Source organism: Electrona antarctica, assembly GCF_951216825.1.
Source record: "Electrona antarctica genome assembly, chromosome: 19".
Taxonomy (NCBI): Eukaryota; Metazoa; Chordata; class Actinopteri; order Myctophiformes; family Myctophidae; genus Electrona; species Electrona antarctica.
In genome coordinates this window covers 10,584,879-10,602,408 of record NC_136800.1, presented here as the reverse complement: position 1 = coordinate 10,602,408, position 17,530 = coordinate 10,584,879, and the positions used below count along the sequence as shown (strand labels likewise).

General features: G+C 40.8%; 1 protein-coding gene across 1 annotated transcript; it reads right to left on the bottom strand.

Annotated features, from left to right (window-relative positions):
- Positions 1-15,219: 15,219 nt before the first annotated feature.
- Positions 15,220-16,875, bottom strand: LOC306912525 (7-alpha-hydroxycholest-4-en-3-one 12-alpha-hydroxylase-like). Its single transcript, XM_079488816.1, has one exon. The coding sequence runs from the start codon at positions 16,777-16,779 to the stop codon at positions 15,388-15,390; it is 1,392 nt and encodes a 463-aa protein (XP_079344942.1). The 5' UTR covers positions 16,780-16,875; the 3' UTR covers positions 15,220-15,387.
- Between the last annotated feature and the right edge of the window lie 655 nt (positions 16,876-17,530).

Below are 17,530 nucleotides of genomic sequence, written 5' to 3'. Positions count from 1 at the left end.
CACCCGTGTGAAGTGAGGGGCGCCGCCGCTAATATATTAAAGTCTAACTCATGTTGATTAGGTGATGTAAAACAAACGGTGCCAACACAAACATTAAACGCCATTAACAATAAAGAGACAATATGACATAATGGAGGCACATTATGGCATATATTTTCCCTTCATTGTCAAAGGTGTTTACAAAACAAACATTGAACTAAAGACAAACATAAACCTGTATATAGGAGGGGCTAGCGCCCCTCAAAAATACAAACATTTTACGGTCACCTTAGGTGGTACCGATTCATGAAAATAGTAGTGTGCAGGATTTTTCTTCATGAACATATTCCATTCCCGTGGCCTACTTGAACTTTTACCATAGTCCGGCAGTCGGGGTTGTGGAGTGGGAAATTTGGTATATAGTCTTTTTTATTGGCCTAAAATATTGTCTACACATATTCATGAATCCACTTGCTGACCGGCTGTTGGTATTAAGCAAATTTTTATAGGGGTGTGAACCTACCATTAACATCCTATATTAGGCAAAAATGTCAAACTTTCCTTATGCTTTAAGTAGCATGTGGATTCATGAATGTATGTATATAGACAATATTTTAGGCCAATAAAAAAAGTCTATATTCAAAATGTTGCACTTTAAACAAAAGAAGCCTGTTGGCTGCCGGACTACCCTCCAGTGGTCCAGGGATCACCAGTTGAAAACCCCCTGAATATAGTATGTTGGATCTAACCCGGATTTTCAAGCTTGATTTATGGTGTTGCTTGTGTGACCAGGGCAGCAGCCGGCAGGGCACTTAGGCCCTGAAACAGAATACCAGACTATACGCCACCCTGGGACTTTCACCATAGAGTATATATATAATAGAGACTGAACTGGCGCGAAGCTCCGCCCCCCCAGCTATTCATGTCAGTGGAAGTTGCTCAGTGGCGTTTTGAAGCACCCGGAAGACTGCCGGAAGTCCCTCCCCGGACCTCAACTTTGAGGTCCTGAGTACAAAATGTATCAGAAACAAGGTTAAAATGTCATCAGTCACTATAGCTTCATAATATTACCGGTACAGTCAGGGCCGGGGTGCAGTGGTGTCTACACAGGAGGAAGCCAGGGAGTGAGGGAGGTGAGGGGAAATGTAATAATTTCACCGCCACCAAACGAGCGCACAGTCACACTTCATTCACACTCACTGTAAAGCACAAAAATAAAAATACACAAAAAGTTAGAAAAAGAGTTAACATGCACTAACCCCAATGACAAAACCTTGAATGATTAATGTTGCAGATTTACAGATTTAGGAATTGTAAAAACAGAATACCATAAATGAAACAGCATGATAACTATTTTGTTCCATTTACAGCATTGTATGATTGTATATGGCAAGTGCAAAGTGCAATAACTGTGAAAAAGAAGAGCATTGTAACTTTAAAACCCATAGAATCACATTAAGAACACTTGACCAAAAGCCCAACCATTATTTGCCACCATTGCCATATAGTTCAAAAGTACAACTTATTTAATTTTGACAGCTTCAAACATTTAACAGATGCTTGTCTAATTTTTAAGATCTTAAATGGACTTGCACCTCCACCACTGAAACAGTTCATAGATCGAAGGGACAGTGGTGATAGAGCAACAAGGGCAACTACCAGAGGGGACCGCAAAGTGCCAAATAGACGTAGTGTGTTTTGTAAAACAGTCTTCTCTGTAAGAACCTCCCATCACTGGAACAGTCTCCCTACAGAAGTAAGAGAGACCTCCAACTATTTGACCTTCAAATTTAACCTGAAGAGGTGGCTAAAAACAAATCAAACCTGTAATCATGAGTAATTATCAGCCCTATTCATCACTGGTGTCATTTCTCACTTCACTCTGCGGTTGTTCTGTCCCCTGTGCAATGTTTTATTGCACAGGGGACAATATTGTCCCTGTCAAATAAATACATTTATTTTTTTCATTGATATTTTTATTAGAGGTTAGGCAACAGTGTATGGTGTCATTTCAGTCACATCATATATACACTAGTTGTTTAGGCATACTGCACATGGAATGACAACCTTTTACAATACTTCTGATTAAATTGCTTTGCCCACTCCCTTTTTCATTTCAAAACCCATACACAAACAAACATAACAGACATCAGAAAGTAATAAAATAAAAAGTGCATAAAGAACATGGTACAATATATCACATTTTTTAAATGAATACAATAAACATTAAAAACATGTAAAAATAATAATCATAAGCAGACAGAGAGAAGAATAAAGTATAGAAGGAAGGATAGAAAGAGGGGAAAGAGAGAAGGGGGGGGGGGTGGCGATCACTCAATGAGTAGGGACTAGTTGGCTATTAAAGAATAACAATAAAGGATCCCATTTCTCTTGGAATGTATTGAGATTACCTCTGGTAGAATATCTGATTTTCTCCAATTTCAAAAAGGACATTACTTCTCTCAGCCATTGGGTACTAGAGGGTGGTCTAGTAGATTTCCACTGGAGAAGTAGATGGCGTCTTACTATTAGGGAGGTAAAAGCCAAAACCTCCAGCTGTCTGGGAGTGTATAGATCGTAGTCTTCTGGGACCCCAAAAATTGCAATGTGTGGAGAAATGTTTACAGGAAATGTGAATATTTTGGACATTGTGTCGAAGTAATTCTTCCAGAGGTTAATCAGAAGTGGACATGAATAAAACATGTGTGTTAAATTACAGGGTGAGGAGTGGCATTTGTCACAGCTATCTGCTACGTTGGGATAAATTCGTGATAGTTTGGCTTTGGAAATAAATACATTTATATTGGCAATGAGCATAATACTGTATAAACAAAAATGGAGTTGATAAATAATAATAAATAAAGTCCAAGAGGGATAATCGCTTGCATCTCGAGGAAAATAAATCCACATACAATGATGAAGAAGGTACACGGTCTATAGCTTCCAGTAGAAAAGTTTATTAATATTAAAATGTACAAACAATGTTGCTTATCAAAAGACAGATCACAGTTATAAGAAAAGCCAGTACAGATCATCATTCTCACATGATTAATTTTATCAAGCAAAAGTGAACAATGAGAGATATGGCACTTTTGTGATTTATAGGATTAGAATCTGAGCCTGTGCCTGAACTGAATGTCTCTGCTAGAGTGAGCGGCTCCAAAACCCTGATGTTTGTTGTCAGGCATCTCCTCACCTGGCTTTTTCAGCTCCAAGTCAAAGTATATCAACATGAGGAAAATGAACTGCTTCAGCTCGTTGGTGGCAAATAATCGCCCAGGACACATGCTGATTTGGAAGAGTCATCATCCCAAAATATAAACTAGACATGTAGGAATAGAAAAATCTCACCCGTGTGAAGTGAGGGGCGCCGCCGCTAATATATTAAAGTCTAACTCATGTTGAATAGGTGATGTAATGGTGATGTAAAACAAACGGTGCCAACACAAACATTAAACACCATTAACAATAAAGAGACAATGACATAATGAGGCACATTATGGCGTATATTTTCCCTTCGTTGTCAAAGGTGTTTACAAAACAAACATTGAACTAAAGACAAACATTAAACCTGCGCCCCTCAAAAATACAAACATTTTACGGTCACCTTAGGTGGTACCGATTCATGAAAATAGCACTGTGCAGGATTTTTCTTCATGAACATATTCCATTCCCGTGGCCTACTTGAACTTTTACCATAGTCCGGCAGTCGGGGTTGTGGAGTGGGAAATTTGGTATATAGTCTTTTTATTGGTCTAAAATATTGCCTACACATATTCATGAATCCACTTGCTGACCGGCTGTTGGTATTAAGCAAATTTTTATAGGGGTGTGAACCTACCATTAACATCCTATATTAGGCAAAAAAATTCAAACTTTCCTTATGCTTTAAGTAGCATGTGGATTCATGAATGTATGTATATAGACAATATTTTAGGCCAATAAAAAAAGTATATATTCAAAATTTTGCACTTTAAACAAAAGAAGCCTGTTGGCTGCCGGACTACCCTCCAGTGGTCCAGGGATCACCAGTTGAAAACCCCCTGAATATAGTATGTTGGATCTAACCCGGATACTCAAGCTTGATTTATGGTGTTGCTTGTGTGACCAGGGCAGCAGCCGGCAGGGCACTTAGGCCCTGAAACAGAATACCAGACTATACGCCACCCTGGGACTTTCACCCAGAGAATATAATATAATGCACAATACAGCTGAATATCCAGCCACAGGTTTAAATAAAGAGGAGCAGAGACGTGTTTTTCCCAGTACAAAAATATAATATTTGATTTAGGCTCAGGGTAGAATACTTATACTTTAATCACTTAAAAAAGGAAGGGTCGAGGTTAGAAATGTATTTGAACAACCTATTTTAAAGGCGATGACTACAAAATGTATCAGAAACAAGGTTAAAATGTCATCAGTCACTATAGCTTCATAATATTACCGGTACAGTCAGGGCCGGGGTGCAGTGGTGTCTACACAGGAGGAAGCCAGGGAGTGAGGGGAAATGTAATAATTTCACCGCCACCAAACGAGCGCACAGTCACACTTCATTCACACTCACTGTAAAGCACAAAAATAAAAATACACAAAAAGTTAGAAAAAGAGTTAACATGCACTAACCGCAATGACAAAACCTTGAATGATTACTGTTGCAGATTTACAGATTTAGGAGTTGTAAAAACAGAATACCATAAATGAAACAGCATGATAACTATTTTGTACCATTTACAGCATTGTATGATTGTATATGGCAAGTGCAAAGTGCAATAACTGTGAAAAACGCTCTCTGTTACTCCCTTAATTAGGTCTGACCACCACTTCATAACCTTCTCCCTCTCTCTCTCTACTCTCCCACCTAAACCTACTCACCCTCCGACCGTCACCACCCGACGCAATCTCAAGTCCCTAAACCCCTCCTCCCTCTCATCCTCTATTCTCTCCTCTCTACCCTCCCTGGAGTCCTTCCTCTCTCTCTCACCCGACTCTGCAACCACATCCTTCCTCTCCTCTATCTCATCTGCATTTGACCAACACTGCCCTCTCTCGACCAGGCCAGCTCGCTCATCCCCACCGGCCCCCTGGTTATCTGAAACCCTCAGATCTGAACGAACACCTCTCAGGGCAGCTGAAAGGAAGTGGCACAAGACAAAGCTACCAGATGATCTCTCCCACTTTCACTCACTCCTCTCTGCCTTCTCCCTCTCACTAACCACTGCTAAAACCTCCTTCTACCACACCAAAATCCAATCCTGCACCTCTAACCCAAGGAAACTCTTCTCCACTTTCTCCTCCCTCCTTAAACCCCCTCCCCCCACTCAACCCTCACCGCGGAGGCCTTTGCCACCTACTTCGAAAAGAAGGTTGATGATATCAGTAGCTCCTTTAGCCCCCTCCCCCATAAAGAAGCACTCGACTCAACCAATGCTAACCATAACATACCATGCATGTCCTCCTTCTCTCCTCTATCCCCAGACGAGGTCCTGAAACTAGTCACATCCACTAGACTTACCACCTGTCCTCTCGACCCCGCCCCGTCTCCAATCTTCCAGACCATCGCACCTGACCTGCTCCCCTTCATCACCTCCATTATCAACACCTCAGTAACCTCAGGCTGCGTCCCATCTGCCTTCAAGTCAGCCAGGGTATCACCACTCCTCAAAAAACCAACTCTTGACCCCTCAGATGTCAAGAACTACAGACCGGTATCACTCCTTTCCTTTCTTTCCAAAACCCTTGAACGTGTTGTCTCTAACCAGCTTTCTCTCCATCTCTCACAGAACAACCTGCTGGATCCCAACCAGTCAGGATTCAAGAAGGCACACTCCACGGAAACTGCACTCCTCGCAGTCACAGAAGCACTACATGCTGCCCAGGCTGCTTCCCACTCTGCAGTCCTGATTCTCCTAGACCTATCGGCGGCATTTGACACAGTGAACCACCAGCTGCTCCTAGGCACCCTAGCTGATCTAGGCATCGGCGGGACGGTTCTCCTCCTACCTCTCTGACCGGACTTACCAGGTTTCTTGGAAAGGTTTGCTATCATCCCCCCGCACCCTCCAAACTGGGGTCCCACAGGGATCTGTACTTGGTCCCCTCCTCTTCTCACTGTACACTAAATCCCTTGGCACCATCATCTCTGCTCACAATATATCCTATCACTGCTATGCCGATGACACACAACTGTTTCTATCCTTCCCCCACTCTGCCACCCAGGTAGAAGAGCGCATCACTGCATGCCTGGCTGACATCTCACAGTGGATGTCTTCCAACCACCTCAAGCTGAACCCAGACAAGACTGAGCTTCTGTTCTTCCCAGCTAAGTCCTGCCCTATGCGGGAGCTAACTATCTCCGTAGACAACGCCCTGGTAAAGTCTGTCCCGACAGCCAGGAACCTTGGTGTTGTCCTGGACAGTCAGCTCTCGTTCAAAACACACATCACAGCTGTCACTAGATCCTGTAGGTTTACACTCTACAACATACGACGAATTAGACCGTTCCTCACCCAGGAGTCAGCCCAGCTCCTAATCCAGACAACAGTCTTGTCAAAACTTGACTATTGTAACTCCCTCCTTACTGGCCTACCGGCATGTGCACTTAAGCCCCTCCAACTGATCCAAAATGCCGCAGCCCGCTTGGTCTTCAACCAGCCAAAATTCTCACACGTCACCCCCCTTCTCCGCTCCCTCCATTGGCTCCCGGTCGCTGCCCGCACAGAATACAAAACTCTGATGCTGGCATTCAAAGCAACCAAAGGCATGGCCCCCCCATATCTCACAAGTATGATCGTACCCTACAAACCCTCCCGCGCACTCAGATCAGCCAACGCAGGGAAGCTGGAGGTACCTTCACTAAAAACGCCGGGACAATGCTCCACACGTCCCAAACTCTTCTCCCTTCTGGCTCCAAAACTATGGAATGCACTTCCCATCACAGTCAGAACTGCAGCCTCACTCCCAATCTTCCACCGTAGTCTGAAAACCCACCTCTTCAGACTCCACCATGGCCCGTAGCACTTGCCCTAGCCTAGCCCCTTAGATAGCACATTATGTAGACTTAGATAGTATTTTAAACAGACCTATAGCTTGTTACGTAAACAGCTCTAGAATTGCACTTTATGTAGTCATAGCACTTTATAGTACACATGTATAATATATTATATAGTATAGTATGTATAGTTAACATAGATACTCCACTGTTACGTTCTTAGTTTATGATTCATGATAACTACTTTTTATATATGTGATGTATGCCATGCTTTTGTTATTGCTTAATGTAAGTCGCTCTGGATTAAGAGCGTCTGCTAAATGCCTAAATTGTAAATTGTAAAAAGAAGAGCATCATAACTTTAAAACCCATAGAATCACATTAAAAACACTTGACCAAAAGCCCAACCATTATTTGCCACCATTGCCATATAGTTCAAAAGTACAACTTATTTAATTTTGACAGCTTCAAACATTTAACAGATGCTTGTCTAATTTTTAAGATCTTAAATGGACTTGCACCTCCACCACTGAAACAGTTCATAGATCGAAGGGACAGTGGTGATAGAGCAACAAGGGCAACTACCAGAGGGGACCGCAAAGTGCCAAATAGACGTAGTGTGTTTTGTAAAACAGTCTTCTCTGTAAGAGCCTCCCATCACTGGAACAGTCTCCCTACAGAAGTAAGAGAGACCTCCAACTATTTGACCTTCAAATTTAACCTGAAGAGGTGGCTAAAAACAAATCAAACCTGTAATCATGAGTAATTATCAGCCCTATTCATCACTGGTGTCATTTCTCACTTCACTCTGCGGTTGTTCTGTCCCCTGTGCAATGTTTTATTGCACAGGGGACAATATTGTCCCTGTCAAATAAATACATTTATTTTTATTTTTTTCATTGATATTTTTATTAGAGGTTAGGCAACAGTATATGGTGTCATTTCAGTCACATCATATATACACTAGTTGTTTAGGCATCCTGCACATGGAATGACAACCTTTTACAATACTTCTGATTAAATTGCTTTGCCCACTCCATTTTTCATTTCAAAACCCATACACAAAAAACATAACAGACATCAGAAAGTAATAAAATAAAAAGTGCATAAAGAACATGGTACAATATATCACATTTTTTAAATGAATACAATAAACATTAAAAACATGTAAAAATAATAATCATAAGCAGACAGAGAGAAGAATAAAGTATAGAAGGAAGGATAGAAAGAGGGGAAAGAGAGAAGGGGGGAGGGCGATCACTCAATGAGTAGGGACTAGTTGGCTATTAAAGAATAACAATAAAGGATCCCATTCCTCTTGGAATGTATTGAGATTACCTCTGGTAGAATATCTGATTTTCTCCAATTTCAAAAAGGACATTACTTCTCTCAGCCATTGGGTACTAGAGGGTGGTCTAGTAGATTTCCACTGGAGAAGTAGATGGCGTCTTACTATTAGGGAGGTAAAAGCCAAAACCTCCAGCTGTCTGGGAGTGTATAGATCGTAGTCTTCTGGGACCCCAAAAATTGCAATGTGTGGAGAAATGTTTACAGGAAATGTGAATATTTTGGACATTGTGTCGAAGTAATTCTTCCAGAGGTTAATCAGAAGTGGACATGAATAAAACATGTGTGTTAAATTACAGGGTGAGGAGTGGCATTTGTCACAGCTATCTGCTACGTTGGGATAAATTCGTGATAGTTTGGCTTTGGAAATAAATACATTTATATTGGCAATGAGCATAATACTGTATAAACAAAAATGGAGTTGATAAATAATAATAAATAAAGTCCAAGAGGGATAATCGCTTGCATCTCGAGGAAAATAAATCCACATACAATGATGAAGAAGGTACACGGTCTATAGCTTCCAGTAGAAAAGTTTATTAATATTAAAATGTACAAACAATGTTGTTTATCAAAAGACAGATCACAGTTCTAAGAAAAGCCAGTACAGATCATCATTCTCACATGATTAATTTTATCAAGCAAAAGTGAACAATGAGAGATATGGCACTTTTGTGATTTATAGGATTAGAATCTGAGCCTGTGCCTGAACTGAATGTCTCTGCTAGGGTGAGCGGCTCCAAAACCCTGATGTTTGTTGTCAGGCATCTCCTCACCTGGCTTTTTTTTTAGCTCCAAGTCAAAGTATATCAACATGAGGAAAATGAACTGCTTCAGCTCGTTGGTGGCAAATAATCGCCCAGGACACATGCTGATTTGGAAGAGTCATCATCCCAAAATATAAACTAGACATGTAGGAATAGAAAAATCTCACCCGTGTGAAGTGAGGGGCGCCGCCGCTAATATATTAAAGTCTAACTCATGTTGAATAGGTGATGTAATGGGATGTAAAACAAACGGTGCCAACACAAACATTAAACGCCATTAACAATAAAGAGACAATGACAATGAGGCACATTATGGCGTATATTTTCCCTTCGTTGTCAAAGGTGTTTACAAAACAAACATTGAACTAAAGACAAACATTAAACCTGCGCCCCTCAAAAATACAAACATTTTACGGTCACCTTAGGTGGTACCGATTCATGAAAATAGCAGTGTGCAGGATTTTCCTTCATGAACATATTCCATTCCCGTGGCCTACTTGAACTTTTACCATAGTCCGGCAGTCGGGGTTGTGGAGTGGGAAATTTGGTATAGTCTTTTTATTGGTCTAAATATTGTCTACACATATTCATGAATCCACTTGCTGACCGGCTGTTGGTATTAAGCAAATTTTTATAGGGGTGTGAACCTACCATTAACATCCTATATTAGGCAAAACATTTCAAACTTTCCTTATGCTTTAAGTAGCATGTGGATTCATGAATGTATGTATATAGACAATATTTTAGGCCAAAAAAAAAAAAAAAAAGCACTTTAAACAAAATAAGCCTGTTGGCTGCCGGACTACCCTCCAGTGGTCCAGGGATCACCAGTTGAAAACCCCCTGAATATAGTATGTTGGATCTAACCCGGATTCTCAAGCTTGATTTATGGTGTTGCTTGTGTGACCAGGGGAGCAGCCGGCAGGGCACTTAGGCCCTGAAACAGAATACCAGACTATACGCCACCCTGGGACTTTCACCCAGAGAATATAATATAATGCACAATACAGCTGAATACCCAGCCACAGGTTTAAATAAAGAGGAGGAGAGACATGTTTTTCCAGTACAAATATACATTTTATTTAGGCTCAGGGTAGAATACTTATACTTTAATCACTTAAAAAAGGAAGGGTCATCAGGTTAGAAATGTATTTGAACAACCTATTTTAAAGGCGATGACTACAAAATGTATCAGAAACGAGGTTAAAATGTCACTATCAGTCACTATAGCTTCATAATATTACCGGTACAGTCAGGGGTGCAGTGGTGTCCACACAGGAGGAAGCCAGGGAGTGAGGGAGGTGAGGGGAAATGTAATAGTTTCACCGCCACCAAACGAGCGCACAGTCACACTTCATTCACACTCACTGTAAAGCACAAAAATAAAAATACACAAAAAGTTAGAAAAAGAGTTAACATGCACTAACCCCAATGACAAAACCTTGAATGATTACTGTTGCAGATTTACAGATTTAGGAATTGTAAAAACAGAATACCATAAATGAAACAGCATGATAACTATTTTGTACCATTTACAGCATTGTATGATTGTATATGGCAAGTGCAAAGTGCAATAACTGTGAAAAAGAGCAGCATAACTTTAAACCATAGAATCACAGACATTAAAAACACTTGACCAAAAGCCCAACCATTATTTGCCACCATTGCCATATAGTTCAAAAGTACAACTTATTTAATTTTGACAGCTTCAAACATTTAACAGATGCTTGTCTAATTTTTAAGATCTTAAATGGACTTGCACCTCCACCACTGAAACAGTTCATAGATAGAAGGGACAGTGGTGATAGAGCAACAAGGGCAACTACCAGAGGGGACCGCAAAGTGCCAAATAGACGTAGTGTGTTTTGTAAAACAGTCTTCTCCGTTAGAGCCTCCCATCACCGGAACAGTCTCCCTACAGAAGTAAGAGAGACCTCCAACTATTTGACCTTCAACCTGAAGGTGGCTAAAAACAAATCAAATCTGTAATCTTGAGTAATTATCAGCCCTATTTATCACTGGTGTCATTTCTCACTTTACTCTGTGGTTGTTCTGTCCCCTGTGCAATGTTTTATTGCACAGGGGACAATATTGTCCCTGTCAAATAAATACATTTATTTTTATTTTTTTCATTGATATTTTTATTAGAGGTTAGGCAACAGTATATGGTGTCATTTCAGTCACATCATATATACACTAGTTGTTTAGGCATACTGCACATGGAATGACAACCTTTTACAATACTTCTGATTAAATTGCTTTGCCCACTCCATTTTTCATTTCAAAACCCATACACAAAAAACATAACAGACATCAGAAAGTAATAAAATAAAAAGTGCATAAAGAACATGGTACAATATATCACATTTTTTAAATGAATACAATAAACATTAAAAACATGTAAAAATAATAATCATAAGCAGACAGAGAGAAGAATAAAGTATAGAAGGAAGGATAGAAAGAGGGGAAAGAGAGAAGGGGGGGGGGGGGGGGGTGGCGATCACTCAATGAGTAGGGACTAGTTGGCTATTAAAGAATAACAATAAAGGATCCCATTTCTCTTGGAATGTATTGAGATTACCTCTGGTAGAATATCTGATTTTCTCCAATTTCAAAAAGGACATTACTTCTCTCAGCCATTGGGTACTAGAGGGTGGTCTAGTAGATTTCCACTGGAGAAGTAGATGGCGTCTTACTATTAGGGAGGTAAAAGCCAAAACCTCCAGCTGTCTGGGAGTGTATAGATCGTAGTCTTCTGGGACCCCAAAAATTGCAATGTGTGGAGAAATGTTTACAGGAAATGTGAATATTTTGGACATTGTGTCGAAGTAATTCTTCCAGAGGTTAATCAGAAGTGGACATGAATAAAACATGTGTGTTAAATTACAGGGTGAGGAGTGGCATTTGTCACAGCTATCTGCTACGTTGGGATAAATTCGTGATAGTTTGGCTTTGGAAATAAATACATTTATATTGGCAATGAGCATAATACTGTATAAACAAAAATGGAGTTGATAAATAATAATAAATAAAGTCCAAGAGGGATAATCGCTTGCATCTCGAGGAAAATAAATCCACATACAATGATGAAGAAGGTACACGGTCTATAGCTTCCAGTAGAAAAGTTTATTAATATTAAAATGTACAAACAATGTTGTTTATCAAAAGACAGATCACAGTTCTAAGAAAAGCCAGTACAGATCATCATTCTCACATGATTAATTTTATCAAGCAAAAGTGAACAATGAGAGATATGGCACTTTTGTGATTTATAGGATTAGAATCTGAGCCTGTGCCTGAACTGAATGTCTCTGCTAGGGTGAGCGGCTCCAAAACCCTGATGTTTGTTGTCAGGCATCTCCTCACCTGGCTTTTTTTTTAGCTCCAAGTCAAAGTATATCAACATGAGGAAAATGAACTGCTTCAGCTCGTTGGTGGCAAATAATCGCCCAGGACACATGCTGATTTGGAAGAGTCATCATCCCAAAATATAAACTAGACATGTAGGAATAGAAAAATCTCACCCGTGTGAAGTGAGGGGCGCCGCCGCTAATATATTAAAGTCTAACTCATGTTGAATAGGTGATGTAATGGGATGTAAAACAAACGGTGCCAACACAAACATTAAACGCCATTAACAATAAAGAGACAATGACAATGAGGCACATTATGGCATATATTTTCCCTTCGTTGTCAAAGGTGTTTACAAAACAAACATTGAACTAAAGACAAACATTAAACCTGCGCCCCTCAAAAATACAAACATTTTACGGTCACCTTAGGTGGTACCGATTCATGAAAATAGCAGTGTGCAGGATTTTCCTTCATGAACATATTCCATTCCCGTGGCCTACTTGAACTTTTACCATAGTCCGGCAGTCGGGGTTGTGGAGTGGGAAATTTGGTATAGTCTTTTTATTGGTCTAAATATTGTCTACACATATTCATGAATCCACTTGCTGACCGGCTGTTGGTATTAAGCAAATTTTTATAGGGGTGTGAACCTACCATTAACATCCTATATTAGGCAAAACATTTCAAACTTTCCTTATGCTTTAAGTAGCATGTGGATTCATGAATGTATGTATATAGACAATATTTTAGGCCAAAAAAAAAAAAAAAAAGCACTTTAAACAAAATAAGCCTGTTGGCTGCCGGACTACCCTCCAGTGGTCCAGGGATCACCAGTTGAAAACCCCCTGAATATAGTATGTTGGATCTAACCCGGATTCTCAAGCTTGATTTATGGTGTTGCTTGTGTGACCAGGGGAGCAGCCGGCAGGGCACTTAGGCCCTGAAACAGAATACCAGACTATACGCCACCCTGGGACTTTCACCCAGAGAATATAATATAATGCACAATACAGCTGAATACCCAGCCACAGGTTTAAATAAAGAGGAGGAGAGACATGTTTTTCCAGTACAAATATACATTTTATTTAGGCTCAGGGTAGAATACTTATACTTTAATCACTTAAAAAAGGAAGGGTCATCAGGTTAGAAATGTATTTGAACAACCTATTTTAAAGGCGATGACTACAAAATGTATCAGAAACGAGGTTAAAATGTCACTATCAGTCACTATAGCTTCATAATATTACCGGTACAGTCAGGGGTGCAGTGGTGTCCACACAGGAGGAAGCCAGGGAGTGAGGGAGGTGAGGGGAAATGTAATAGTTTCACCGCCACCAAACGAGCGCACAGTCACACTTCATTCACACTCACTGTAAAGCACAAAAATAAAAATACACAAAAAGTTAGAAAAAGAGTTAACATGCACTAACCCCAATGACAAAACCTTGAATGATTACTGTTGCAGATTTACAGATTTAGGAATTGTAAAAACAGAATACCATAAATGAAACAGCATGATAACTATTTTGTACCATTTACAGCATTGTATGATTGTATATGGCAAGTGCAAAGTGCAATAACTGTGAAAAAGAGCAGCATAACTTTAAACCATAGAATCACAGACATTAAAAACACTTGACCAAAAGCCCAACCATTATTTGCCACCATTGCCATATAGTTCAAAAGTACAACTTATTTAATTTTGACAGCTTCAAACATTTAACAGATGCTTGTCTAATTTTTCAGATCTTAAATGGACTTGCACCTCCACCACTGAAACAGTTCATAGATAGAAGGGACAGTGGTGATAGAGCAACAAGGGCAACTACCAGAGGGGACCGCAAAGTGCCAAATAGACGTAGTGTGTTTTGTAAAACAGTCTTCTCCGTTAGAGCCTCCCATCACCGGAACAGTCTCCCTACAGAAGTAAGAGAGACCTCCAACTATTTGACCTTCAACCTGAAGGTGGCTAAAAACAAATCAAATCTGTAATCTTGAGTAATTATCAGCCCTATTTATCACTGGTGTCATTTCTCACTTTACTCTGTGGTTGTTCTGTCCCCTGTGCAATGTTTTATTGTTCTTGTATTGTATGCGTTTTTGTATGTATAGTTTTTTTTTTCTTTTTTGTATTTATGTTTTTTTATTGTTCATACCAGCAGCAGTTGGTCACAACATACAATATCTCACCTATATACACACACACACACACACACACACACACACACACACACACACACACAGAAAATAGAAATTAGGGGGTACAAACATTTTGGTTTTTCCCTAGAGGACGACCTCCTGCCTCCCCCCCCCCCCCCCCCCCTCCCTCCGCCTGACAGTGACACTTATTTGAACAAAAAAAATAGAAATAAACGTACAAAAATGAGAATAGCTCTGTTCATCATCGGCACTCCTTCCAGTATGTATGTATAGTTATATCATTTTTAAGAGCCTGCTCAGGGACTACAGATGTAAATTAGCTTATGGCTAACTCTGGCACATTTACATGGATGTGAAAACTGACATGTTGATTAATGAGCATTAATTGTCCCTGTCAAATAAATATTGGAAATGAGCATAATACTGTATAAACAAAAATGGAGTTGATAAATAATAATAAATAAAGTCCAAGAGGGATAAGCGCTTGCATCTCGAGGAAAATAAATCCACATACATCATTGTACAAAAATGGAGTCGATAAATATTAGAAATAAAGTCCAAGAGGGATAAGCACTCGGATCTCGAGGAAAAGAAATCCATGTACAATGATGAAGGTACACAGTCTATAGCTTCCAGTAGAAAAGTTTATTCATATTAAAATGTACAAACAATGTTGTTTATCAAAAGACAGATTACAGTTATAAGAAAAGCCAGTACAGAAATTCTCACATGATTCATTTTATCAAGCAAAAGTGAACAATGAGAGATATGGCACTTTTGTGATTTATAGGATTAGAATCTGAGCCTGCACCTGAACTGAATGTCTCTGCTAGGGTGAACGGCTCCAAAACCCAGATGTTTGATGTCAATATCAGGCATCTCCTCATCTGGCTTTTCCAGCTCCAAGTCAAAGTATATCAACATGAGGAAAATTAACTGCTTCAGCTCGTTGGTGGCAAATAATCGCCCAGGACACATGTTGACCCCACCTCCCCACGGCATGTTATAATACTTCAGCTTCTTCCCTGCTTTGTAAAAATATTTTTTCCTGCTCCCATCTCGGTTTAGAAAGCGGTCATATTTGAATGAAAGGGGCTCGGGGTATACCTCTGGGTCTGTCTGAACAGCTGTGTAAGGGAAAAGAGCCACTATGTCACCCTCACGAATGGCGTACTCACGTCCATCCGCCATCTTCAGGGTCATGTCCTGAAGCACAGCTCTGTGTAGTAGAGGTGTACCAGACAGTCGGAGGGTCTCCTCCACGGCACTGTCCAGGACTGGTGTGCTCATCAGCATGTCTTGGGTCAGGTCGATGAGAGGACCACCGTGCTTTACTTCTTGCCCAGTTTCTCGCAGAACCTCCTCTACTTCTGCCTTGACGGCCTTCATGGCTTCGGGATGCTTCATGAGGTAGAGGAGCAGCCAAAAGGCACTGGGTCCTGCGTTGACCTGGGATAACCACAAGAGGACGGCCATGTACCTGTCATGCATAAACTCTTTAAAACCCCGTCGTTGCTGTACCCGCACCCAGTCGCTCATATAGTCCTTAGCCTCGAGCTTCTGCACAGACAGAGTACTCCTGAACAGTTCCAACAGCCTCTCTTCCTCCCTCTTCTCATAAGGTGACAGCCCGCCAAAGATCAGTTTGGGAAAGAGCTGGTCATATTTGCGAAACTCATAAAACAGAGCAAGGTATCCGGCCCTAAAGACAATGTCCTGCATACTCATCATGGCTTGTGTGATTACCAACAACAATTCATCCCCCATTATGTACTTGCTGGGGTGAAAGGTCCGATCATACTCAGTTGCTTCATATCCAAAGATTCTGTATAACTCCCGGCCAATAAATATTTCAAAGTCTAGTTTTGTGCGGGCCTCCTTAAAAACAGCCCCAAAGGACAGGGGGTCCATGAGAAACGTGTAGTAAGACCCTCGCAGCTGTACCGTGAAAATGTCCCCATACTCCTGCTTCATCCTCTCCAGAAAAGTTGCCATGTCCCTGTGAAACTCTAGGGCATGGCCCAGCCAGGGAATAGGTCCCCTAGCCAAAGGTGGCTCTCCGGGGCGCCGCTGACGGAATGCCCCTAGATAATACAACCCTCCGAGTAGACAGGCCAGCAAAGCAAACAGGATCGACAGCAGGACGCCCATGACTCTCTCTTCTTGCAACAGTGCAAACAACATGGTCTGATCAGGTCAGGCTCAACTTTCATGTGTGGGGAAAAAACAAACTGTGCTCCTCTCCCTTGTGATTTCCAGTAATTAAGAACCAGCTAGCTTTTAGGCATATAGTTTTACACAGGTGTTTTCAATACTCTTGCTGATTAGTGATTACCTCTAGTCAGGTTCAAGGAAGCTTTGAGAAGGAAAGGACATGGTCAGGTCACGTGACTGGGCTGCGCCATGACACCTTCATGGATGCTTTCATGGGAGCCAAACTATGCTGCGTTCGAATTCATTCCCTATGCCACATATAGTGCACTACTTTGGGGTTCCGCCATTTTGTTATAGTGTCCGAATATGTAGTGAGCATTTTTGCACCCTAATGTAGTGGACTGAAGTATCCCACAATGCACCGGGAATTGTAGGGACCATCCGATGGTCACTACAAAAACACAGCGAAGCAAATCTGCCCCATAATGCATTGCGCAAGCTCGCTCTTGAGCGCACATGCACGCGTTTGCGCGCACGTGCGCTGCTTCTGCATGCATGCGCTCCAACTCAGAAGAGGCAGAAGTTGAACCAGCGAAAGAAATCAACACAAATGTACTTTTTAAACTTTCGTTTTCCCCTCTCTTTTCTTCCTTGGCGGATCTCGAAGCTACAGATCGAGACAAATGATCTGTGCATTTATTTGCAATTGTTTTATTTTATTTATAATAAAACAATTCATTTGCAATAGTATTACTAATCTAATTCATTGTATCACCCAGGC

What these genes read in the sequence shown, in the direction of transcription:
- LOC306912525 (XM_079488816.1), bottom strand. Translation starts at nt 16,779, where the DNA reads ATGTTGTTTGCACTGTTGCAAGAAGAGAGAGTCATGGGCGTCCTGCTG.